The 25,693-nt window shown below is 47.8% G+C and overlaps 1 protein-coding gene across 1 annotated transcript; it reads left to right on the forward strand.

The window, feature by feature from the left end:
• Positions 1 to 14,572: 14,572 nt before the first annotated feature.
• NOCT (nocturnin) lies at positions 14,573 to 25,175 on the forward strand. The gene is made up of 3 exons (XM_053939978.1): positions 14,573 to 14,777; positions 19,686 to 19,955; positions 20,771 to 25,175. Exons 1-3 carry the CDS (start codon positions 14,588 to 14,590, stop codon positions 21,604 to 21,606), a joined length of 1,296 nt encoding a protein of 431 aa, XP_053795953.1. The 5' UTR covers positions 14,573 to 14,587; the 3' UTR covers positions 21,607 to 25,175.
• Positions 25,176 to 25,693: the final 518 nt, after the last annotated feature.

Consider the following 25,693-nt stretch of genomic DNA (forward strand, 5'->3'; position numbering starts at 1 on the left):
ATCATTGCTTACCTCACCACAAGAGTGGCTCGTGCTGCAACGAGTCATCTCTTTGGAACAAGTCTCCCTATACTCAGCAGCATGACTCCCTTCCCTTCCCTTCCCTTCCCTTCCCTTCCCTTCCCTTCCCTTCCCTTCCCCCTTCCCTTCCCTTCCCTTCCCTTCCCTTCCCTTCCCTTCCCTTCCCTTCCTTCCCTTCCCTTCCCTTCCCTTCCCTTCCCTTCCCCCTTCCCTTCCCTTCCCTTCCCTTCCCTTCCCTTCCCTTCCCTTCCCTTCCCTTCCCTTCCCACATGGGACTAAGGATGATCCCAATGTATGCTCCTTTTTAAGCACCCATGGATATTTGATGCTCACCTACAAGGGTTGCATAATGGAGGCAATACATCTTCAGCACAGAAAAATGACAGGCTGAATAAGAAGGCTAAACCAAATCATCACTTTACAAAGGCAAACAAAGCAAAGCAAAGCAAAGCGTTACTTTGCCGCAACCAGAGCACTGCACCAGGATTGACTGCAAACAAGATGACAGCTCCATATGGACTGTCTGCTGTATTATTATAAATAATTCATTCATTTTGGAGCCTGTATTACTGCAGAGCATAGATTATATCTCAGCTACACAGTAAATATCCCAGTGTCTCTTCCCAACCAGCATATGAGTTTTGCCTCACATTACATGGTTTTATAAACAAGATAAGGAAACAGAGAAACACCAAGAGATGGGAAGATTTGCAAAAAGTTCAGCTGATGGCTGTTTCCATGAAGGACATGCTAAAATTTCAGTGAATAGATGTTAAAGGGCGGTCAAGGCGGGGGAGGCAGTTACAAAAAGCTTGTCCTTGCTTCTGGAAGGGAGAAAGTTCTAAAAGGTTTCCCGAGTCCTCCAGATGTCAGAGACCAAAGCAAACCATTCTGGTTTCAGAAATTTAGTGGTTCATGATGACCAGTTCTACTCAGGCATGCTGCAGCATTCAAAAAAAAAAAAAAAAAAATCAAACTACAGCAGTTTAAAAGGCTGCAGATTGCAAAGTGAACATACTGGGAGAAATGTGGCTTGCCTTCATTTCCTTCCCACTCTCTGCTTGAGGCTATTCCTGCATCCCCCAGGTTCAGCAGTTCCCGGCTTATGTACTTTGTCAGCAAAAGAAATATCCTTTTCCCTGCTCTGTGCTTTTCAGTCTCTGGTGGTTTGCAAGGACCCAGGCTTATTTGTTGAATGATCACACAGATGGTGACAGCTCCTGAAAGTTCAGTGACAAGGGGAAAAGATAAGAGCATCTTTAATCAGTCTTCCATACATGAAGGAAGGGGTGACACCCATGCTGGGCCATCTTTACTCACAGATATAGGCTGAGGGAAAGTGTCACTTCCAGGATTTACAGAGGATCAACACTATTGGAAGTGTTGCATAAAAGGATGGTGCTTGCATCTCCTCACCTTCCAGGCAATCTGATGCCAGGGAGTTTGGTGGACAAGGGGCATGCTCCTCTGAAAAAATTAAAGCTTCTAACATTAATTCTGCCTTGGAGGGACTGGGAAGCTCAACATTTCCTCACATTTTGGCTACGTGAGTCCAGATGAGTCTGTGGATGTGCAAAAAATAAAATATATTTGCCATAAATAGTCAAGATGTGGGGTTGGGGTTTTCCCTCCTTTTTCTTTTCATTCCCTGGATTGCCATATCTATGGGAGAAACATAAAGAAGAGGCAGACACATCTATGGGAGCCAGCTCAGAAAAGATCTTCACCCAGATCTAACATTTTGCACTGCCCTCGGTGCCCACAACTTCCATCATTCCTTCTCCAAACTGAACAAGCAAAAACCTTTCAGATAGGTTTTTTTAGGGTATGTCAAAAAGAGAACCATCCTCAATTTTCGTACGCCCTTTACAAAACAAATAAGTCCTGTTTCACAGATAGGGAGGCTGAAAAAGCAACCCTGTTTTTTCAGGGCTTTTTCAGATTGGAGCCAGATAGAACTGAAGAATTGTGGAAAATTGAGGAAATCATCCAGATTTGCAGCTGCTTGAGCCTCTGCCTTGCCTCCTTCCCCAGGGAGGCCTCACATAAGTGGAAAAACAGCTCTAAAAAGCACGAGTATTGCTTGCTAATGTTGGTAGCAGAGTATAAAGTGGAAACAAAAGCACCATTTTTCTTTCCCTCTCCTTTTTTACATTTTCCTTCACTTCACCAGCAGGGGAAAAAAATTCCCTATGCAGGCACAGAAAAAGTGAAGATAATCAAGCAATTTTCCATCTTCAACCAAAATGATGACTTCTCCTTTGATTATAAATTCCAAATAAAATTACTATTATTCCATTTCCTTTGAATGCATTACAAAAAAGCAATTGCTGTTTTTTTTGTTCAGTCTGCAACCACTGATGCCTTGTGACGGCTGACCTAGAACAGAGGATAGAGGGAGTTAAAGAGTAAAGTAGGGATTTTTTGAAAGGTATTTATTATCCTCAGTGGATACCCCAGCCATGATGAACCCAAAATGGCCACAAAATGGATGACTAGTCTCTCACTTTTATAAGTTCTGGTCCATTTGCATATTGGAGTTAATTGTCCAATTACAGCTTTAGCCCATGAAGTCTCATCCTTCTTGTTTTTGTTTCTTCATTCCGCCGTTGTTTGTGCTCTTGGGCCTGAGATCTGGCTCATTTGTCCTTGGTCCCTGCTAGAGAAGGAATTGTTTTGTCTCCCTACTCTGTGAAGAGAGCTTTCTATCCCCTAATATAAAGCCCAGACCCACACACTAAAGCAGCACAGAATCCAAAAAAATGTAAAAGCTAAACCCCTCTTTCCCTATGCATTATTTTCACTCCAGGTCTTTCTAGACACCATTCATAATTAACTGATATTTAGCTGACACAGAACTGATCTTTCCATTTCTCTTTAGGTTTAGCAGAGCCCTACAGACCATGGTGAGGAGGATTTCAAGCATTCACATGGTTTCCTGTACCCTTGGTCTCTATTTCCTGTGCGGGAGAACACTGTTAAGGAAAGACAGGGCATCAAACCCTGTGCTGGCAGCACCTTTCAGCTCCATCTTCATATGGAGCACATCCTCCCAGCCCACAGATGGTATCTGTGGCTCTGCTGTGCCCTTACCAAGATTTAAGAGGAAAGAAGAGGCATGTTCAGAGGTTGCATGGCTCATGACATGGTTCTGTCATGCCAGTGAAAGTGGAATAGGAAAATATGAATATGGAAGTGGAATAGGAAGATATGCAGCACACAGCACTCATCCTGCAGGCAATAAATAAGTGGCACTGCAAAAAAAAATGGGTTGCCATCACCCATAACCATCATTTCATACTTGATTATTATAAATATGTAACTCCTATTCTTTAATCAAAAATAAGCTGCTGCAGAGTTCACCATCTATCTCAGTGGAAGTCACTGAAGGGTTTGGAGACGATGTGCTGGAAAAGATGCAATGCTCACCAATCCCTGTGTTTTGGAAAAGCCCCTGCTTTGCCATACACCTACACACAGCTGTGCTGTGCTCGGTGAGCCAGCTCAGACCAGACACCATTAAGTTAAAGTAATGCAGAGTTCATGCTGAAAGCTATAAAACCATATACAAAACCCATCCATGACCTGAAAACATTAGGCATATGAGTTTGTGAGGTTTTTCCCATTCAAACAGGCAAGGGCTGTGTTTATTTCTTGTCAAATCCCACTGTTTTCTAGCTGAGGGAATAAATATATGCAGAGTTTTTGTAAGCAAGGCCAGCTCTGCCCTTTGCCTGACACCTCACCTGGAGATGTAGTGGCATTTCATTTATCCTGCTTGTCTCAGAGTTAATTTTTGCAGCAGCCAGGAAGGGCATAGCCCTGCAATTATTTTGATGCTGCCTCATGCCATGGACATAGGGTGGTGCTGTTTCTTTGGTGGTGCATGGTCAAATCACCCTGGATTCCACGAGGTGAGTGGTCACATGTTGATTGTGCATCCATTTGTACACTCTGCTATTAGTATTGTTGTTACAGTTTTTCCTATTTCTTTGCTTCTTTTTTTTTTTTTTTTTTTTTTTTTTGCTTATCTCAAATTTTTGTGCCTCCAGTTCTCCTCTCTATCCCACTGCATAGGCAACGGGAAGGAAGCGAGTGAGCAGTTTGTGGTATGGGATGCTACAGCAGGAACACTAAATTCTGTGATGAGCAATCACATGTAAATAGTTTGCCTATATTTTAACTCTGTTATTAGTGTCTTGTTGCTACTCTTAATTGTCTTATTCCATTGCTGTTTCTGATAAATTGCTCTTATTTCAGCCTGTGATCTTTAGCTTTTCGTGCCTTCAATTCCCTTTCATCAGAGGAGCAGCAGAGAGAAAGTGAGCAAGCAGCACATGGTCTGGGGCATGTCAGTGGGAACATTAAGTTGGGGAACACCATTCTAAACCATATCTCAGGACCTGGAAATGGAGTTGGTCTTCATAATGACTCTCAGTCATTTAAATGAAGGTGAAACACAGGAGATACAGTTTCTGAGAGAGGCCATAACAACTGAGAGTGGTACAACCACGCTGTTTCATGAGGACAATCAAATGGCAATTTCCTACATTCACAAGAACAGTCAGTACAGCAATTACAGAAGGTTTGGTGATAATGTGAACTTGGCTACCACCAGCAGCCAGACAGGCTTTCAGTCAGTTGTGGCAAGTGCGTTTCTCTTCTTGCATATGTCTGCCCTGCACTGTGAAAAGAATAAATGCTTCCAGGATTTCTGTATCCTGACACCAGCCCAGGATGCTGCCCATTGACAGTGCCCTAAAAGCCCAGGTTGGAGTGAAAATCAGACCTTTGCTTTGCTAGACTTTGGATCTTCAATGGCACCACAGGAGGGATGCTCAGTTAGGTCAAGGATTATGAAACAGCCTTTCCCCTCCAGGACACATATTCAAGCCTTGCTGGATTTGCTAATGATCAACCACCCTGGCTTCACTGCATTTGGAAGCATGTCTTTTATTTCACAGCTTTGCTCTGTGCTGCCTTGCTGCTGGACTAGGTCACTGGGCTGCTTCTGAGTTGCCTGGACAGTCCTCCCACCATGAATTTTAGTGCCCAGGGCTTGTCCATCTCAGGAGGAATTTTCTGCTGACCTGGACCCAGCTCAGTGGAGGGAAAATGGATTTAGCGTTGAACAAGGTCCTAACTTCTTGAGGTGAAGGGTCTTTCACAGAGCAGTCTCTGCTCCCTTGCAAAGGACGAGTTATTCAAAACTGCCCCTTGTCCATCCAACAGAGAAAAATATTGAAATTATCCCAGAAGTATCTTTGGGGTTTTTTTTAATATCACATTCATGGATCTATTGCATGACTCTTGCACTGCCCTCACCTTGTCCATCACTGAGTGCAGCCCTACTTCATGTCAAGAGGCCAAGGATGAAATACCATTTAAACAAATTCAGCAGGATCCCAGAAGGGACCTGGGCAACACACCAAACAGCCAAGAGATAATAAAACCAGTATTTCTTCAGACCATTGCTGCCTTGGAGCACTTCTCTGGCATCAGTCAGAGCCAGTCACGGGCTGCCTGCTCCATTCCATACACCCAGGAGCAGGAGACGGAGCTGGCACATGCTCCAAAAGCCAGGTCTGGGCTGTGGTGACACAGTGAACCCCAGGGCGGTAAAGCACCAAAACAGGCTGAAGAGAAGCTGGGGGAGACTGACACATGGCAGGGAAGGGATTCAGAAGACAGGTCTGAAAACAGGAAGCGTGCCTTGCCAAGCAGAGCGATGCTTTCACCCTGCAGGGATCAGCTCCCGATCGGACGTTCTCTGCAAACTGTCTTCTGGACTTAGAGCTACAGAAAGTCTGTTAGGGAGAGCCCTAATCAATCCCCTGGTAACCCTGGGCTAGAGGTGAAACTAGACCTTCTTTCAAAAAAAAGAAACTAGAACACAATAAAGGCAGAAAGTACAGCTGTTCTGTGAGAAAAACAGCAGATTCACCCAAACTCCAGGGTGAACCCATGGAGGAAAGAGAACCTTTCCATGTCTTCTGAAGCTGCCCTGGCAGGACAAAAATCTATTAATAATTAAATCTATGTTTGATGCAATTCAAGTAGGGAATTCACAGAGGAATTTGCCATTGAATAAGCAGTTCGCTTTTGCACGGTGATAAACCTAGGCACAGCCCGGGTGGCCTTTGCCATGACTTGTTTTCATTACCTCGGCAAAGCAGCCCCTCGGGCACACATCTGGGGAGAGGACACAGCCCAGCCGGCCACCTGGGAAGTGGCCAGTTCCCAACCCTTGCTTTCGTGGCTGGGAGTTGGCAAAAACCTGCCTGGACCAGGGCAGAGGGGTCAGGGGCTGCTCAGCCACTTGCAACCTGGTGCCCACCTGGGAAGTGGCCAGTTCCCAACCCTTGCTTTCGTGGCTGGGAGTTGGCAAAAACCTGCCTGGACCAGGGCAGAGGGGTCAGGGGCTGCTCAGCCACTTGCAACCTGGTGCCCTGAGGTCAGGATGGCTGTAGACGGCACGAGAAGCCGAAAACTCCACCAGATGCCCAAAGGGGAGCTTCCAATTTTGTGTGTCCAGCAGCACCAAGAACTTCCCAGCCTGAATTTCAGGCTTCCCAACTCCTGCTGAGGCTGGTCAGAGCTGAGCAAAGGCACGGGGTCCAGGTGGGGTAGGGGGCAAAGTCCCCCAGCGCCCTGCCAGCGGGGTTACGAAAGCCATTGCAGGCTGGTAACAGGGACACTTGCACAACCAGCTGGGCCAGTGACGCAGACACGGCTGGCTTCTGGCCAGGGCTGGATGGCCACCAGGAGGTGGGAGCTGCCTGCAGTCCGACCTCCAGCGGCCCAACCAGCGTGCCTCCACTGAGCACACCACCAGGAGAAAGTCCAGTCCTGGGCTCGGCTGCCAGCTCCATCATGACAGTCCTTTTTCAATTACAAATTTACTGTGTGGAAACTGATGACTGCCAGGTTTCTTTACTGGGGCACCAAGGTACCATGACACCAGGGTAACAGAGTGTGAAAAATAAAAGTTGCATCATTTTACATGACAATTGCAGTGCCCAGCCACGGGTCCTTGGCATCCCTATGTCAATACCACAGTTCTCCATCGCTTTGCTTTTCAACAGCAGCCCGGACAGTAACAATGAAAGAAAAATGATGTCAAGAAGACTGTCCTTACCTTAGCATAAAATATCCCAAAGCAGTCATCGGAAAGGAGGATGGATCTTCAGCCCCTTGGAACACGTGTCAGATAGCAGCACTTGCAGATCACCTCTGAATGGGCACCAGTGACAATGAATGGTGCTACTGCACAGCCTCAGACCCACTCCTGCTGCCTCTCCGTGCCTCTGTGCCAGGAACTGCATCACTGTCAGAAGCTCCACAGGGGCAGCAGCTCCACTGATTTGGACTCTGGAAAGACTGTGCAAATCCCAGGCTTTTCAATGGTGCTCACTCCACTGGCCTCCTGTTTGCCTCAGGGCTCTGAGCAGAGGCAGGTGAACCATTCATGCATCACAAAGTGTTCCAGGCGTTTCCAGAAGGTCAGGAAATGGTAGCTCTGCCAGGCCTGACCTTTCTAAGGACCCCTGAAAATCATGTCACCATCTGATAGCTGCTCAAAAGTTACAACCACATCACAACATCCTAAATGGAAAATGTGTCCATTTCTGTCTCTCAAAAGGCAGACTAATGGCTGAATGGAAATGTTTGCTAAATATACTAAATGGAAACGAATGATCCTCCCCTTTTTCAGATACAGGTGAGTATTGCATCCAAGTGGTTGCACTGGCTCCAAGGAGAGCTATTCACTGGTTCCCTTCAAAGTCACTAATACACATAGAAGGAAAATAAAATGGCTTTGCCAAAAAAAAAGGCATATAGCAGGTCCTTGGAGCATAAATAAGTATTCAAAACATTACAAAGTGTCAGAAAGTAGAATCAGAGAGGTACTGAGCAAGTCAAGACAAAGCCTGGCTGCCTCATGTAGAAGTCTTGGAAATTTTGATTCCACAGGCAGACACCTCTTAGAAAGACGCCTATTTCTAAATACGAAGTACTCTATTTAATCATCCCCACTGTAGTGTATATTCATATCTGAGATGAAGTGACATGCATGTTTCTTTAACAAGATGTCAGAAGTGTCACTATCATTCCCTCTTCCTTAACTGCCTGGAACACTTTACCATCTGCTACCCAGACTTGCTACTGGGTAGCAAGACAGATACTGGGTTCAAGTGGCAGAGCTCCACATCGTGAAATGCTTTAGTGGCTGAAACCCTTGACTGAAATGAGAGCTGAGGGCTTTGGAAAGCTATCTCGGCTATCTGTGGCAATGCCACCTGTTTTAAACCCCTAAATCTCTGCCCTACTTCACCTCAGGTGAAGTTTCAGGGCAGCCTGCCTCAAACCTATCACGATCCCTATGGTTTGCCACTAGTGCTGGCTCACAGCTTCTTCCCAGGTGCCCAAAAGCAAGCTGAGGCAGGGAGGGGAGAGCAGGGGAGCCCTCCCAGCCTGCTGCCCAGGAAGGGAGGAAGCCCCACAGCAGGTGAATGGTGGGGAGGTGAAGGGCTCCTGGTGACATGACAGGGGCAAAGGGCATCCTGGGGGGGCACAAGGCATCCCACAGGAAAGCAGGAGAAATCAGGTGTTGGGATGTGTGTGCACCAGGAAGTTCAAACCCACCGCGCTCGCAGCCATCTGTGCTGTGCGGGAATCTCACTGCCACAGACTTTCTCCTGTTAATCCACTGTGACACTCCAGGATTGCTGCCCATCTCCCCAGAGATGGCAGCTTCAGAGCATGCTTTTCCAAGCTGAAAATGTTGGCAGTTAGAGCAGCAGTACCAAACGCAGCACAAATGCCTTCCTGACACAGGGATGACCGGCTGGGAGGAATGACTAAGGAGGTGGAAGGATCATTATCCTCAGATCATTACCAATCCCAGGGAAGGGGAGTTTGAGGAAATCATTGCTTTTATTAAATGCTGGGGAAACTTCAGTCAAAGCCATATTTTTTAGTAAGTAACAACAGCTTGATGGTCCAGAGATGTCCACAGCACTGGAAAAGGATTAACAGTCTGGTCAGGATGTTTGAAACATCAGCATCTCCAGGGTAAGACCAGGTCAAAAAAAGCTAGGAAAAAAGCATTTCTCACAGCCTATGCACCCTTTCACCTGGACCCTTTTTCTCCATCTGCTCAGTTCCCAGCTTGTGAAAAAATGAGTCAGATGCACATGGGAGAGCTGAGATCAATTCCTGAAGAAACTTCTTTTTACAAAGTCATGTGCACCTAAAATTAATCATACCTTTTGTGTATTTTAAGAAGGATTTTATTTTCCATAGAAGGCTAGTAGGGCTTCTGAATCACCCCCAAGGAATGCCAAGCAATCACTGATTCACATTTTGGAGCTAAATCACCACTCTTCCCAATCCTGAGAACAGAGCAGTGTGCGTGGAAAGCAGCTTTAGCGGGGACTTCTTTTTCTTTTACAAATGCCTTTTTTATTGTCATGCAAGCATGGGCACACTAATTGGCTAAGGAAAGCCAACACTCAAAAGAGCAGAGGAAAACACATGCAGTACAGCAGGAAGCAGGAAACCTTCTGTCCTTCCTCCTTGGAAATACATGAAGAGGTGGTTTGGCCGAATCCCAACTGCTTGAGTCACCAGAAAAATAAAATTAATAACAAACATATTGCTCAGCCATTCATTAGTTACTTAAGGACTGCTAAGCTTGCTAGGTGGTGAGCAGCTCCAAGAAATCTGCTGGAACAGGAGGTGAGGAGGATGAGCTCTGGGGAAAACCCAAGGTTTTTTCCATGGGGCAGGAGGGCAGAAGAAAGAGCCATCAGGATAAGATACACCTGAATGCCAGCAAATGCCTGACAGGAGCTGAGGACTTGGAGCTCAGAGATGGGCCCAGCTGCCTCATCTCTGAGCAGGACACAAAGCCAGCAGCTTCCCTGTCTCCAAGTCTCTAATCTGCCAGCAGCAAAACCCAGGTTACCTATCCCCTTGGCCACTTCTGTCAGGGATTTTCTTTGCCAAATCCTGCCAGAAATGGCAGGCCCATTGGGACAGCTCATGGATTCCTTGGATCACCAACCACTCTTGCCTTCCAGAAGTATCTGGTCTTCTGAAAAGGGAAGAAAAAACTGATTACAGAGGTTCATGCATGTCCCAGATTGAGAAGCAAGATGTTTTCTATTGCCATCTGTGTAGCAGTTGTCTTCTGTTAACTGGGCAGTTTTCCTTATCTCTTCCACAACCAATTCTCCCTCAGGGGAGACATCTGCTGATAATGGGCCATTGAATGTCACTGTGTGACTGATAAGAGCGATAACATCCCATTGTGAGATGCTCCGCCCAGAGGGAGGAGCCAAGCATTCCTAACTGGATATAACCTGGGTTTTTGGGACACCAGACTCAGCCTTCCCACTGGTTCCCAAAAGGAACAGCTGGGGTTTTCTACTGGACCTTAGAGGAAGACTACACCTTCTACAGGATCACTGCTCCAACAGAACCACATCTGCCACTCCAGGAGGACTGCAGCCACTCCAATTTGGACTGCTACCAACACCCTGACCAAAAGGGTGTCAGGTTGTATTCTGACTCTGTCAGTGGTTTTCCTTTTGTATTATTGCATGTATTTTGGTTTTTTTCCCCTTTTCCTAATAAATTGTGTTTCAGACTTGGAGTCTCTCACTGGTTTTGCTTTCAAGCCAGAACAATGCACAGCAAGCATAGAAATAAACTCTTAGTCACAGGTTTACCCTTCTCTTAAGGGTGCCCAGACTTGAGAGCAGACAAGCCCAGTCAGGTGCAGAGCCCTGCAAGGAACCAGGGCTCCCAGTCTTACACGGCAGTCAAGCCTCTGTCTCTTCTTTGTGTATTTAAAGTGGAAAGGATATGAATCAGAGCTGAGAGATCTTCAAGGAATGTTCCACACGCTTGAAAGCAGAGAAATCCAGGCTCCAGCCTTTTCCCTCCCAGGCTCTCCAGCTGCTTCTCCCCCTTGCTCCCTGCATTCTCTGCTGAGGCCAGGCTACTTCACTTTACAGAAAACAAAACTGGAAAAGTTAGTGGGCTACTAATTACCTACCTGTTGTTTAATTATCTTTCTTGGGGTTTTTAGTTTGTTTGAAAGCATTTATATTCGAGTATTTTGCTTAGGGAGGGCTAGATGAGCCTACACACAAACAGGTGGAAGTTTAAGCACCAAGATCTAGGACCCACCTTTGAAAAATGCAGCTGCTTTATAGATGTGTTTTGGAAGAGAAAAGCAGGATTGAGAGAAAAACGTCAACGGTAGAGGGCTTGTGAGACTATCACAATCTATGCTTTGACAATCAAAAAAGGAAATGAATAACAAACAGATAAGATCACAGATGGGAATAACAGAATTAGCACAAGCCTCCAGGGATGAAACTGGGATGCAATCAGTCAGAGCCAAGAGGGTTCAAAGCATCAAAATGGTACAAGGGATCAAACCTAGCTCTAGAAATAAGAAAGAAAAGTCTGAACAAGGAAGCAAATCAAGTAGAGGTTGGGCAGAAAGAAAAGCTAACTCCATGATCCCAGAAGACTCAAGATATTCTCCCAAGTTGTCTCTGAACCCCTAACAAGTAGTCTTCCAAAATCCAGGCAAGAAGAGTGGTACCAGGTGATGAAAGAAAGACAAACAATGCACCTGCCTTCAGAGGGGAAGGAAAGTTCCTTGCACTATGAAAATTCATGAAGAACGACCTGACAATGACAAACGTGGCTGGAATGGAGAGTAACACAAAGAAAGACAAGCAAATTTGTGGTGGGCTGTATGCAGGAGACAGTGGTGAAGAGCTGGGGCAAGGAGAGTCTTGAGGAGACAGCAATAAAAAAAGATTTATACGACATAATGTAAAAGAAGCTTTTTTTTTTTTTTTTTTTTTTTTTTTTTAATAGGGGAAAAATAAAGACCAGGCCCATGAAAAGCAGACTGCAAGATTAAATACTGCTAGAACAATGACAGGGATCGACCAGTATTGCCCAAGCCAAGATGCTCTTCCTGCACTTGGGGAAAGCAGGATCAGCTGTTATGCTTAGGAAAGAAAAGCACCTAGAAAGTCAAGAGATCTTACAACATGCCAGTGGAAAAGACAAGTCCCATCTTTCTGATGTCACCTTGCATTCAATTCCAGCCCTGGAGGCCAATTTAGTCCCTGGAAAGGTCAGAACTCCCTTTTCCCTGTACCCAAAGGCATGCTTACATATGTGCCCAAAACCAACAAGAGTTTTCTGGGAGCTCAGCGAGGTTGTGAAATCCCCTTCGCTTGCAGCTTAGAACAAGGTCACACGTCACCCACAGAGGCAGCCTGCAGGTAACTCCTCCTGACAGCACAAAGAACAGAGCTAAGATCCTCTCCAAAACCTGACTTCTGCTTGGCAGTGGAGCCCAGCCTGTGCTGCTGCCGAACTGAGACAACTCTTCTGAGGTTGCTCTGGAACGGTGTTTTTTAATGCTTGCACAAATACTTCTGAGGATCCCCATTCATTCACATTGATCAGTTCCTGAACCGTCTGGCAGTTGCAGAGGTGGGTTGCTGGCTCCCACCTCTGGTTAATGTGATTCATGTGGCAGGACTAGAAGCATCCTCAGCCTCCCCTGTGCCCCTTTTTCTGGGTGTCCCCCATCCTGTTGCACAGTTGGTGCAGTGGGCTGCTGGGCCTTGGGAGCCCACCAGAAGAAGAATGCCCCAGCAGCCAAACAAAACCTTCCACTCTGATGATCCTCGAGGTCTTTTTCCCACCTAAATGATTCTACTATTCTCTCTTGTCTCCAGAGGATGGCTACAACCACCCTAAACCCAGCAGGCAGCAAGCTGGAGAAAAAAAACCTTGAGGGCAGGCACTGGAACACCAAAACACAGGGTACACAAGGATCAGCTGCTGTGCTCTAATGCCATCTTCCTGGCAAGAGAAAGCCTGAGAAAAAGAGGGATGAGCCAGGGGTGCTTAAGCAGACCCAGGTCTAATGCCATGCTGCCAGCTTGTCCTAGCTCCTGCAGCAGCATCCTTCACAGAACGCATCTGCCTCCCCCAGGCCCTCATGGTAGTTTATCAAACACATAAAGAATGAAGTATTTCTGGGGATTAAAAAAAAAAAAAAAAAAAAAAGTCACATTTTCAGAAGGAAGACTGTTCAGACTAGCTGCGGGCACTGCCCTAATTTCAGCACAGGAATTTCGGGCTGCTCTTGGCCTGACACAGGGCGCTGGAGCAAAGAGGACACGGGAAGCAGAGGGGAACAAGCAACAAGAGCGCCCAGCAGAGGCACCTCCAGCTCCCTACCCCCCTTATCGGGGGTTGCTCCCCTATTTTCCCCCTGTGAAAAATGCATATTATATGGCTCTACACAGATAGTTATTGTATGTATTATGTTATATTGATTAAAAGTGCTGTATTCACATTTTAATAGTATGGTAAATGTAGTTCTGTAGTTAAAATGAAGCTTTAGTAGTTAAAATATAAACTATGTATGTGTTTTTTGTTTTTTTTTAAGGAATGAGATACCTGCTTCGAGATAACAGTCACAGAACACCTAAATCTTCCTGAGAAAGGGAATTTATGGTTTTCTTGTCAGAAGAAGCTAATTTCTTCAGAGCTTGCTCAGACTGAAAGACGCTGTGGGGATTAAAGGAAGCAGTTGAAAAATAAGAGAGTTTCTTGTTTGAAATAGAATGTATCCATAACCATGAAGTATGTATGAATATGCAACAGTGTATAGTTTTAAGGGTTATTCCTTTATTCACAAGGCATGCTTGTCGTGGCTTAAGTGCCCGAGAGCATCCGGACGTCCGTAATTCTTTGTTTTTTATTGTCTTGTAATTGTCCTAACTCTACATGTTTATTACTCTAACTGTATTACTATTTTTTGTAACCATTTCATTATTAAACTTTTAAAATTTCTAAAAACAAGCGATTGGCGTTTTTCACACCCCCAACCCAGCGCCTCGCTGGGGGACGGCACATGCGGGACGCTGCGCTGGGCGAGTGTCCCGCTCTCCACGCCGTCCTGGGGACGCGGCGGGCGCGGGGAGAGCGATGCCCGTGGCGTCCCGGTGCCTCTCCCTAGCGCCGCAGAAACCTGCAGCGGCCCCGTTCGGGCTCCCACGTGTGCCGAGCCCCGCCGCTCCCGGCCGGGCCGGGCGGGGCGGCCGCCGAGCCGTGACGTGCTCGGAGCAGAGGGCGCCGCTTGCTGCCATCACCGCCGGGAAACCTCCTCCGGCCCGCACCACTCTACGGCGGGTAGGGGAGGCGGGAGCGGCCGCGGGGCGCCTTCTTCCCACCGCAGCGTCCTCCGCCAGCGGCAGCGGCAGCCGAGGGACAGGTCACTTAAAGCGGGCTCGCTGGTCTTGGCGTGCGGGCTCGGCGTGCGGGCGGCGGCGCCGGGAGGGTTTGTCCGTGCCTTGTCACTCCCCCTCTGGAGCGAGGGTGGTAGTGCCCGATGTGCGCGCCGCGCCGGGCGCCGCCGCCTCTATAAGCGCGGCCGCGGGGCGGGCACGGCAGCAGCCGCGCCGCCGGTCCCGCCCGATCCCCGCCGGTGCCGCTCCGTCCCGCCGGGAGCATGTACCAGAGCTCCGCGCGCTGCCTCTGCTCGGCCCTTCCCGCCCTCTGCTGCGCTCCCGCCGCCGCCGCCGCCTCGGCCTCCCGCCTGCCGCTGCCGCGGCCCCGCTCGCACCCGCCGGCCCCCGGCCCCGCCGCCCCGCGGGCAGCAGCGGGCGGCCCGCCCGCCCCGGGGACGCCGCCCCGCACAGGTGGGTACTGGCCGAGGAGGGCGCGTAGCCGCCCGGGGAACCGCGCGGGGTCACAGCCGGGCGGCCGGTGCCGGGCTGCTGCTGTCGGAGCAGGATCTGGGCTGCCCTGCCCACGTCAGCGTGTTCCTTGTGTCCTCGCCAGCCGCCCCTCCGGGACTGCACCGGCCCTTGGGCTCTAAGGCAGCGGCCGTGGCGTTCGCCCAGCCGCTGTGAGCGGGCGACATCCCGCAGCATCGCGGCAGGCGCTGCCGGACAGCCCGCCGGAGCTTCAGGCGTTTCTGGCTCCATGTGAGGAGATAGGGCACCCTCTGCGCCCACACGTGGGCTGGGTGCTTGGAGTAAACCCAGGTATCGGTGGGCTGACCTGTCCGGTGAGCCAGAGGGTCAGCGTCCACATGCCGCTGTCAGGAACCTGCTCTCGGATAGCTGAGCTGCCCTCTTTAGCGCTGCACTTTGTGTAGGATGAGCTTGACTCACAGTGGGGTCTTTTCACTCCAGACCATGCTTGGGAACAGCCCAGGTTACCCTCTGGCTGGCAGCAGCAGCCATCAGGTCCCTATGTGCCTGTGCTGTTAAATAATTACATCCTGTTCTTCATTCCCCACACGAGGCTTGGAAAGCGCCCAGGTGCCCTCGCGTGCCTGTGCAGACACCATCTTGGTGTGATGTTCCCACCGCATCCCTGTGGTCGGATCCAGCCTTGAGCCACCTCTGCTGACTCTGGCTGTGGCTCAGAATGCCCGCCCGGAACCACTGCTGCTGAGACCTGGGGCAGCAGCCACCATGCTCCAGACTGTTGCTGTACCCAGCTCTTTATCATTGAATGGCTTGGGTTGGAGGAGACCTTAAAGGTCATCTGGTTCCAGCTCTCCCTCAATGGGCAGGGACACCTCTCGCTAGACCAGGTCGCTTAAAGCCCTGTTCAAGCTGGGCTCGGACACTTCCAGTGACAGAAAGAGCTACAGCTTCTCTGGGCAATATGGTTGAGGCTGTATTACATGTCTGGAAGATCCACTTTTCCCTACTGCCTTCAGCTGGGCTTGGGTTAAAGTGAGTTCGTTCCCCGTTGCTGCTGTTACAGGAGGAGTGTAAAAGCCAGGCTGGGGCAGGGTGCTTCCGTTCCTCCTGCTGAAGCTAGGCCAGGATGCCATGTGGCAGGATTGAAGCTTCATGGCACTACAGGGAAGAGGAGCATGTGCGTCTGAGGGCTGGCAGAATCGAGCTCATGATTAATAAAGCACTCATGAAGATAAAGGTTTCCAGAGCTTGTGCCAAGTACTGATTCCCTATATTACTGGAGGCAGGACTTGAGGTTCCCTCTTCTTTCTGGTGTTGTCTGTTGCGAGCAGGCAGCTTCTGCCTTGCTCTGATGAACTCTCGTTGCTGTCCCAGACAAGGTTGTACATGTAGTATGATACCTTGGTAGCTTAGATTTTGTCACATGGGGGTGGTGCCTGTCAAGTTGTTCCTAGAACTGGGGTTCCAAGGAGGGCGTTTTTAGCTGCTGCCAGCCTCTGGGGCTGTGGAGGCTGATGCAACTCCACACTGCAGGTGTGTGGAGTCGTTCACCTGGCAGGGAAAGCCTTGTGGTAAACAGGGTAGGGCTGCTGGCTGAAAGTGGTGCTGCGAGGTATGACCTGAAAGGAAGAAAATGAGAATGTTGTTCACCTTACCCAAAAGGTCAGGGCCCAATACCCTTCTGCAGCCCTCATCTCTGAAGCAAAGTCCTTAAAGTCTTGTCTCTGGTGGCTTGCTGCCTGAGATCCTACAAGTTCATCTCTTCTGTGCTGGATGATGCAAGAAACCTTCCAACTTTATACCCTGTTCTCACATTTAATTCACAGTTTGAATTCTTCCCTTGCCTTTACTATGCTGAAGTACCACCCTTGCTGAGGGGAAGGAACTTTTTGATTTGGAGCACCTTGAATAGTAATTGCTGAGTTGGCATTCCCTGTTACATAACACCAAGAGAATCACTTTCATGTTTGCTATCCACATGCTACAGTGCAAGCTCAGAGGTCTGCTTGTGCCTCTGCCCCCACCAGCACCACAGTGTCAAAGCTCTGGCAGCACACATTATCCCAGCAAGTTACAGGTCACTTAACTTGCACTGTAGGATTTCAGGGTGCTGACCTTGTACTTGTATTGTACAGCTGGACTGCTGTGGACATGGTTCAGCATTGCAGAAATAACAAAATGGATTCTGCATTTGGAGTTTTCATGTTCAGGTTGTTGGTCTGGCCCCTGTTCTGCAGAAGACCTCAGTCTTTGTTACCATGATTTCATCTTTGGGTACAAAGAACTTGTGCAGACAAGCAATCATCTTAAACTGGAATCTTCCCAAGGAGCCCCCTCCTTCAGCCAAGAGCTTTTAAGCCACCTATACGAGGACTGAAAGTGCTTAATTTACCGTCCAGACCCTCTTTCACACAATCGTCTCTGGGTCCTCAAAAGAAGACTGAAGCTCTTTTTCCTTCCTGGGACATGACTGACTTTAAAAGCTGTCAGATCAGTTCTGGGCCATAGAACAGGTTAGTCTGTGCTTTACACCCCATAAAGAGCTGGATACACCACGATCCCAGGGATGATGAGACCTAGACAATACTCTGGATTTGTTTGCAGCTTGGCAGGTGGAGGCTGAGCTTAGCCTTGATCCTGCTGCAACAGCTGTAAGCTGCTCAGGGCTTTGCCGGCAGACCTTTGACTCCAGCTGTGTTGCACCTACCTTGTCCCTTTCAACATCATCCCTCTGACTCGGGTCAAGCCACAGGCAGCCTAAGAGCTTGCTAATGGCTTCTTGGAGGGTTATTATTTCCCAGTGTTCCTTTGGAGAGCCCCACATGCTTATCCATGGCATGGCAGGGGCTGTACTCAGCTGATGCAGCAGAAAACACTGTGCTTATCTCCAGTTGCAGCACTTAGCCATGGGTTGTACCTGTCCTAAAAATAGGTGAGTGGCTCCCTGTGGAGCATCTATTAAAAGCTCTACTGATTTCTTTGGGTTTCTACATGGCTGCCTGGCAGCCCTGGTTGTGTGTAAACTGTACCCTTCTGTATGCAGCACAGAGCGTGCTTTCATTCCTGCTCCCATTCCCCTCACAGCTGTGTCAGGGTCCTGCTTAGGGATTTTGTGTTTTCCCTCACTATTAAACACCACTTCTTCTACTTCAGCAGTACTTGGCTTCTTGAGAAGAATTGTAAACTGAGAAAGACTGCAGAAACTGAAACACTACACGTAGCTTCCCTGGAAAGATGTGTGTGTGAGCTCAAGATCGCATCTCAGTTTGAGGAACTGCTATTACTTTAACTAAAAGTACGGAGATGAGGAGAAACATCCTGTATCTAATCTAAATTCCCATTTCACAACTTTCTTGGAACTGTTCCATAGGCTTACACACACACATTAAAGCAAGTAGTTTTTGGTATCTTTTAAAAGTACCCATTTTCCTGAATGCAAGGACATGAGGCTTATACTGGAGAGTCTTTCTTTTCCTCCTGAGTATGTTTATTGAACTGTAAGGGTGTCCATCTTACTGCCTGTCCCTCTAGCCTGTCATTATTGTATGTCTGTCACCAGCTCTTAAAATTGGTAGTGCTGTAGTTCAGTCTGAGCATGCAGCCAAATCTGCCACAAGATGTGAGCACAAGATAACAATTTCATCCTCTTCCTTTTTTAAGTAACTCAAATGTACAAATAAGCCTACTTAAAAACCACCGTGGGCCAACAGCAGTGCAACGCTGAAGTTCTTTTGCTTAAGATTCCCTTTGCAAAAGGCATTCAGAGTAAATAAGTAAGTTGAGGCAACAACAAAACTCAGTCAGCGTTGCCTCTTATGCAAGTTGCTGTGGTGCAAGCACTGCCCTTCCTGCCTGTGTTTGAAGGAGCAAAGCCCTCCCTTCCCTGAGATCGGGTTGGAGAGCTCTTGCACACACGGTGTAGAAATACCACAAAATGTGCGTAAGCCAAAGGGCAGAACAGAGCAGGGACACGCGTGCACCCTCGTTCCGTGGCAGCTGTAAGCCCATGTGGGATGGGGGGACCTCCCTGTAGGGGACAGAGGGCTGGGTGAGGGCCAGCTGCATTAGCAGGGAGAGCTGGAGACAGCAGCCTGTGGGCAGGTCGTGTAGGTAAGATGGCCAAAGGAACAGGAGGTGGCTGGGGCCCAGGGAGGACTGCAGGGAGTGCTGGAAACTGCTGAGCAGGTGGGGCACAGCACAAAAGAGTGAGGAGATAAAGGGAGAAAGGAGGGTGGGGGGAAGGAACATAGGGATGTGGAGCTGGGAGACACCGCCTTCTGACTCCATATCCTGAGGTCTAAGCCAGCAGGAGCATCTGGCTGCTTCATGCTCATGACAACATTACTGCTTTGGGGATAAATGACACTGATCAGAGATTCCTGTTAAATACTAACCTGAGGGTTAGTCAGGTTCACTGGAGTCTGCAGCCTGGAGGCATCCCAGATGGGCACAGGGTGCCAGGCCATACAGAGTGCTGTCTCCAGCATTTGCAGAAGCAAATGCTGCACATGAAAGAAGGAGCAGGCAGCATTTGTCCACCTGCTGGGCTCTCTCCTCTGTGAACAGGGAAAACGCGTGCTCTACTGTGTTTTCTACAATATATGCAGAGTTAATCTCAGCCCCGCTATTTCTGGTTGAAAGACTTCTTTAATGCCTTAGAAGACAGCAGCATGATGTCTTAAACCAGGCTGTTTGCAGGCTGCAGCCCCTGGTGACAGGCAGAACATGAGACTGCACAGGACTAACCCTATCTCTGCATCCTTACTTTGTCTCAGACTCGGGAACAGGCTCCTCCTGCACAGACCACCAATGGCTGGCACTGCAACGAGGTACCCAAGTGAGGAGCAGAGTAGTGGTGGACCATCTCTAACACCAGTTTTTCCCTTGCAGCGTGTTCCATGGGAAACAGCACCAGCCGGCTCTACAGCGTGCTCGCCAAGACGCTGAGCAGTGGTGCTGTAGCCCAGCACCAGGACTGCCTGGAGCAGCTGGACTCAGCACAGCTGGATCCTATAGACCCCAAGGATTTGCTGGAGGAATGTCAGATTGTTCTGCAGAAGCGGCCACCCCGGTTTCAGAGGAACTTTGTGAGCCTGAAGAAAAATACCGCCAGTAACCACCGCCCCATCCGGGTCATGCAGTGGAACATCCTCGCCCAAGGTAGGAGAGGCTTGTGAGCTCAAGGTATGAGCTTGAGATCAAACACAGCGATGAAAACCCTGGCAGAGCAGAGGGAGAGGAGTGAACTACATGAGATACAACTGACTGAGGGCCAGGGGGAATATTTTGAGCACTTGAAATAGTGGCTCTCCTTCTGTCCCATAGGACATGAAAAAAAAGGTCTCTCCTTGCAACTCTGATGCCAAAGGTAGCCCTGAATTCCTGCCCTAACTGAACATAGTGTATTCTAAAAGCTGTGATCCATCAGTTTTAGATGGTTGTTAACCCCAGAGAAAAACTCATCCTTTTCCTAAGTTTTATTTGTAAAGTTTCTCTTCAGTTTCTGATTACCTTATTGGTGAACCGTCCATAAATTCAGATCTGCTAGAGGAATTCTTAATCCTTAAAAATAATTTTAACCGCTAGTTTTGAATCAAGGATGTAAGTTGACGAGTGCAGCAGCCTCATCTTAAAATCTTTTGGAGTGGGAAATTTCCCTCATAAGGGACTGCCTTAACCTTCTGCAGTTAAGTCACTTTCAACCCACTTTATTTTGGCTTAAGCTGCAGCGGCCACATGTGGAAGTACTTGCCCTTGTGTAGTGAGCAGAGGGGGAGAAAGTCTTAATATATCTTTTATCTGTAAAAGGAACTTAATTTTTTTTGAGTGATTCCAGTGACTTGAGAAGGGGTTCTCACACCAGCTGGAAAATCTGGTACCCTTAAAGTCACCACATGTAAACTGATAAAACCTGGAGGATGTTTTGGCTGTCGGTAACTTTTGGGTTTTTTGTTTACCCTCCCTGCTAATTCCAGCTCTCGGGGAAGGCAAAGACAACTTTGTTCAGTGCCCCATGGAAGCTCTGAAATGGGAGGAGAGGAAGTGCCTCATCCTGGAGGAAATCCTTGCATACAAGCCCGACATCTTGTGCCTTCAGGAAGTCGACCACTACTTCGACACCTTCGAGCCACTCCTCAGCCGCCTGGGCTACCAGTGCACTTTCTTCCCAAAGCCGTGGTCACCGTGCCTGGACGTGGAGCACAACAACGGGCCGGATGGCTGCGCCATGTTCTTCCTCAAGGAACGCTTTGAGCTCGTCAGCAGTGCCAACATCCGCCTGACCGCCATGAAGCTGAAGACCAACCAGGTGGCCATCGCTCAGACGCTGAAGTGCCACGAAACCGGCAGGCTCTTCTGCATCGCCGTCACCCACCTGAAAGCCCGCACGGGCTGGGAGAGGTTCCGCTCTGCTCAGGGCTGCGACCTCCTCCAGAACCTGAAGAACATCACCCAGGGAGCAAAGATCCCGCTGATCGTCTGCGGAGACTTCAACGCGGAGCCAACCGAGGAGGTCTACAGGGAGTTTTCGAACTCCAGCCTCAATTTAAACAGTGCATACAAGCTGCTGAGCCCCGATGGACAGTCGGAGCCCCCCTACACCACCTGGAAGATCCGGCCCTCTGGAGAGTGCCGGCACACGCTGGATTATATCTGGTATTCCCAGCATGCCTTGAATGTGAACTCAGCCCTGGGCTTGCTGACTGAAGAGCAAATTGGGCCCAACAGGCTGCCCTCATTCAATTACCCTTCCGATCACCTGTCCCTTGTGTGTGACTTTAGTTTTAATCAGGACCCTGACAGGCTGCTGTAATGTCTTGGAGTGCCACCTGGTATTGCAGTGTTTGAACTCCCCGGTCTTCTAGAGAAAACCTTTGAAGCTAGATGCTGTTGAAAGGTGAGGAGATACTGTTGACTAACCATTATTTCAGGCACTTGTTTGGAGCTACACTTGCTGTTCAGCCCTCATTAATGTGCAGCCTTCACGGGAGGAAGAAGGAAGCCGGTGTTCTCGTCATGCTCTTCCTGCTGCGTCAGGGTTTGAAAACGACAAGGCAAATGGCTTTATTCTTTCACTAAGCCTACTGTTTTAAGGATTCAATCCTCTAATGAATGTGGAGGCCTTAGTATTTAAATCAAAACACTTGTGTTTGTAAAGCATCTTGCCCTGACAGCATGCTGATTTTATTTATTTCATGTTAAGCTTCTGCAAGTACCAAAGGGAGTGAGGTTCGACTACCCAGTGAGATTATCTTAAATCTTTTTCTGTTGCAATATGAAGGAAGTTTAATGCAGTTCAGACAAAAAGCTAAGCTCATAATAGTGTGGTCTTGTCATTTTACCATGACCTGAGATGACAAATTCATTAGTAGTGTGAGGAAGGACCCCTCCAGTAAGAGCAGGTGAGGAAAGAGAGGCTGGCTATGACCTGGAGTAATACCCTCACTTTTCCAGAATAATGTGCATGTATCTGTCACACACATAAAGCCTGCAGGCTGTACAGTGACTGTTCCTTCATCTCTTCTGTGCTTCCCTCTGGAGGACACAGCTAACTGGGGATTATTTCTTCCCCTGCTTTGAGTATTACTTTTCTAAATTGTTTAAATTTGTAGTCTTGTCAATCTTTCTGTTTCAGTAAAGGGCCAGTCTTAATATTGAAAGATTTTCTTTTATTTATCTTCAGAATCTAAAGCTACACTGGAACCTGTTATAAGATAAAATTTATTTATTGAGAGAATAAATAAATCTGATTGGAAATCATAGAGTGACAGTGTTCAGGAGCCTCTTCCTGTGACCCAGGGAAACTCTGGCAAGGCATCTGGGCTACAACAGAGGTGTGTTAGTATAGTGTGTTAGTATAGTAACTCCTGTGATTGCTCACTGGTGACATAGGAATTGCATATATGGGTTGCAAACATGCCAGTATGCCATAAAATGGCATAGGAAGAGAGGGGGTAAGAGGGACAACAGATGGAGTTGTGCTGACATTTAGATAGTTGAGGAAGATATGGCATGGCAAATAAAGCAGTATTTCCATGTGAAGTAGGGTGCATAGTAACTCTTAAATGTTCCAGGTGTTTATTAATAAAACTCTTTGGAAAAAAGTAATAGCTCAGCTGCTTTCTCACTTCACTGTCCCAAGTTTCTGTTGCCAAGGAGATGACCTGTCTCAACAAGTTTGAGCTTCAAGTTGCTGCTGATGCTTCCCCTTCCAGACCTCTTTTCCCCCACCCCTAACCCTAATCTCAGAGTGGCATGGCTGCTTTGCCTTCACAGCATACACTCTTTCTCCAGCTTGGAATGGCCAAATTTCACAAGTCAGAAGGGAAGGGAGTTGTGTTTAGCTGTTAAGCTGCTCACTCTTCTAGTTAGAGAGGAAACCTACGCTGTATTACTGTAAATATTTCCCTTTCCAACAGTTGTGTGGAGCTACAAATCTGCAAAAGGGAGGTGCAAGAATTCCTCCTTGAGGGCTGCTAAATGTGCAGGGGAAGGCTGGCCCCTTACAAGATGCAGCTGTATCTGCCACTTTCTTCTAAAACCTCATGTGAAGAGAAGTGCCACAGGTGTGAGCTTTACACAGCCCATAAATTACTACACTTGCATTGCTGAGAAGGGAAATACAGAGTCTGGTGACTGGAAGTCCCAAATTCCCACACAAACACACTCCTCATCAGGCAAACAAATGAAGTGCTGTTGTGCAGCTGTAACACGCTCTGCACATGTTCCTGATGCTTGCAGGATGAGGGCAATGATGCAGAGGCTCCTTTAGCCAACCTGGGATTTGTGTGGATTTGACTTTGCCCAAAGGAAAGGATTTTACAACCAAGGAGACATGGACTTGGTGAATACGCTTACCAGGCACGTGCAACATGCCAGCACCTCCTTTGGCTAGAATTTCAGAAAGAGCAAATTGTGTCCCTGGAAGCCAGAAGGGTGGCGCTTTTGGGGGAGATTTTGGGCAAGAGATGCAACACTCCCAATGCCCCACAGAGAGACAGACCTTTGAGCATTGCTGCCATGTTTCATACCAAGTAGACACTGACAGCTTCCTTTTTATGGTGCTGGCTGCCCTCAGCATTAGAGAGGGAGTGAGATGCAGTGCTTCTCCTTTACAATTATTTTCTCTTAGGACCTTCCCTCAGATGGTCTTGCAGGGAGGAGCAATGATACAAGTACCTGTTAATTAACATCTGTAGTCATCTGCAGCTAAACACTTCTACAGTCAACACCACAATGTAGACCTGTAAGATGGTATCTTTAGTAGGTCAAACCCTTGCTCATCTACCACAAAAAACTCACACCAGAAGCTGGAGCTTCCATCCAGACTCCTTTTGGCAGTTTTCTTTCTCTGGAAGAAACTTTACTTATGTGTAGAAAGCCCTGACATGAGAGCAAAGATCACGTCTGTATTTAAAAACAAACTAAACCATAACCACTCCCACCAAAAATGAAATCACTCCAGGATTTAATTTCACTTTTGTATAAGCAGCTCCATTTTCCTCAGGGCAGTGAAGATGTCCATCAGTGCGGCACCATTCCCACTGCCAGGGCACAGAGCCACAGACCTGATTGTGGAAGGCTTTTTACCAGCAAGAACTGAACTATCACAGCTGCAGAATTCCCACTCTCACAGTGGAGTATCTGTATGATTCTTAAGGCATTTTAATTCATAGCCTTGCTTGCAACACCAATTCTCCTGAACAACAAATCAAACTGTTGAGAAAGAGCATGATTTGTACTGCCAATCACTGCCAGATACTGCCATCACTGCAGAACCTCTTCTGAAGTGGAAAGGGCTGGGATTCTTCTTTCATCCTGGACGTGTTACAGTAGATGCTTGCTGCTTCAACTCCTTAAAGGGTAATTTTGAAGGCAAGGGGGGGTGAAATAACTGAAAGGGCTGGGGATTCTTCCCATCTCAAGGCAATCCTTAATACTGTCCTACTCAGAAAATCCCTGCTACAGCACAATGTTGAACCCTTTCTGCTGGATTTTAATAAAAAAGTAGACAGGCTGCAGAAATTAACTGCTAAGTTCCCAGGCAGCTTCACCCTTTTATTCCAGTACATGCCATAATTTATTTTGCAGACAGACTCTTTTGGAAAACTTAAATGGATTATTGCTCTTGCTTTGTTTTATGCAGCAAGAGGCAAGCCTGCAGCACTGAAATACTTCTGCCAGCTATAAATATCAGGACACTAAATATTGCTCAGAAGAAGCAGAAAGGATTTTTTTTCCTGTGTAGCAGTATGACTCTTAACAATAAAAAATGTCTTCCAAGCTCTTCTTATGAATGTATGCCTTAGAAGCACACCAAGGCTAAAAAAAGGCTACAGAGATCCCTTGCTTTCATCTTGAATAAAGCGTGTCTTAGCTTTAGCAGTGACACTTTTTCCTCACTCTCAAGCAAGCTGCAGGAAGAAATGACCCACTTGTTTAATTTGCTGAGAGGCAGAAGCTGTTGCAAGCTTATTAAAACACTCTCTCTCCTGGAGAACAATTAGATTCCAAATACATAGTGTCATTTGGATCTTCCTAATAAGCTTAACACATGCTATTTGAACTGTCTCTACAAGGCAGAATTGCACTTAGCTTGTTCTGGCAGTAACAATCATCACATGTAGCTGAGATCCCTGCTGCACATGTCGTGCTGAGGACCAGCTTGAGGCTTCAAGCACCTCTCCATTTTCTCCTCAACTTCTGACTGCCCCTGGCTCACTCATCCCTGATCACCTCAGATGTGACTCTCCAAAACCCTAAAGTTGATGAAATCAATTAGCAGAGGATCCCAAGATCTCAGCCTTCCTTTCAGCACACTTTATCCAGACAACTTGAGATGTGTCAAGGGCCAGACCCCTTCACTGGGAAAGATGTGCAAGAGAAAGCTAACAAAAAAC

Source organism: Vidua chalybeata, chromosome 4 (assembly GCF_026979565.1).
Source record: "Vidua chalybeata isolate OUT-0048 chromosome 4, bVidCha1 merged haplotype, whole genome shotgun sequence".
NCBI classification, from domain to species: Eukaryota; Metazoa; Chordata; class Aves; order Passeriformes; family Viduidae; genus Vidua; species Vidua chalybeata.

Coding starts and splice junctions, on each gene's coding strand:
- NOCT (XM_053939978.1), top strand. CDS start 14,588: ATGTACCAGAGCTCCGCGCGCTGCCTCTGCTCGGCCCTTCCCGCCCTC. Junction 14,778..19,685: donor GGGGACGCCGCCCCGCACAG/GTGGGTACTGGC, acceptor TTTCCCTTGCAG/CGTGTTCCATGGGAAACAGC. Junction 19,956..20,770: donor GTGGAACATCCTCGCCCAAG/GTAGGAGAGGCT, acceptor TGCTAATTCCAG/CTCTCGGGGAAGGCAAAGAC.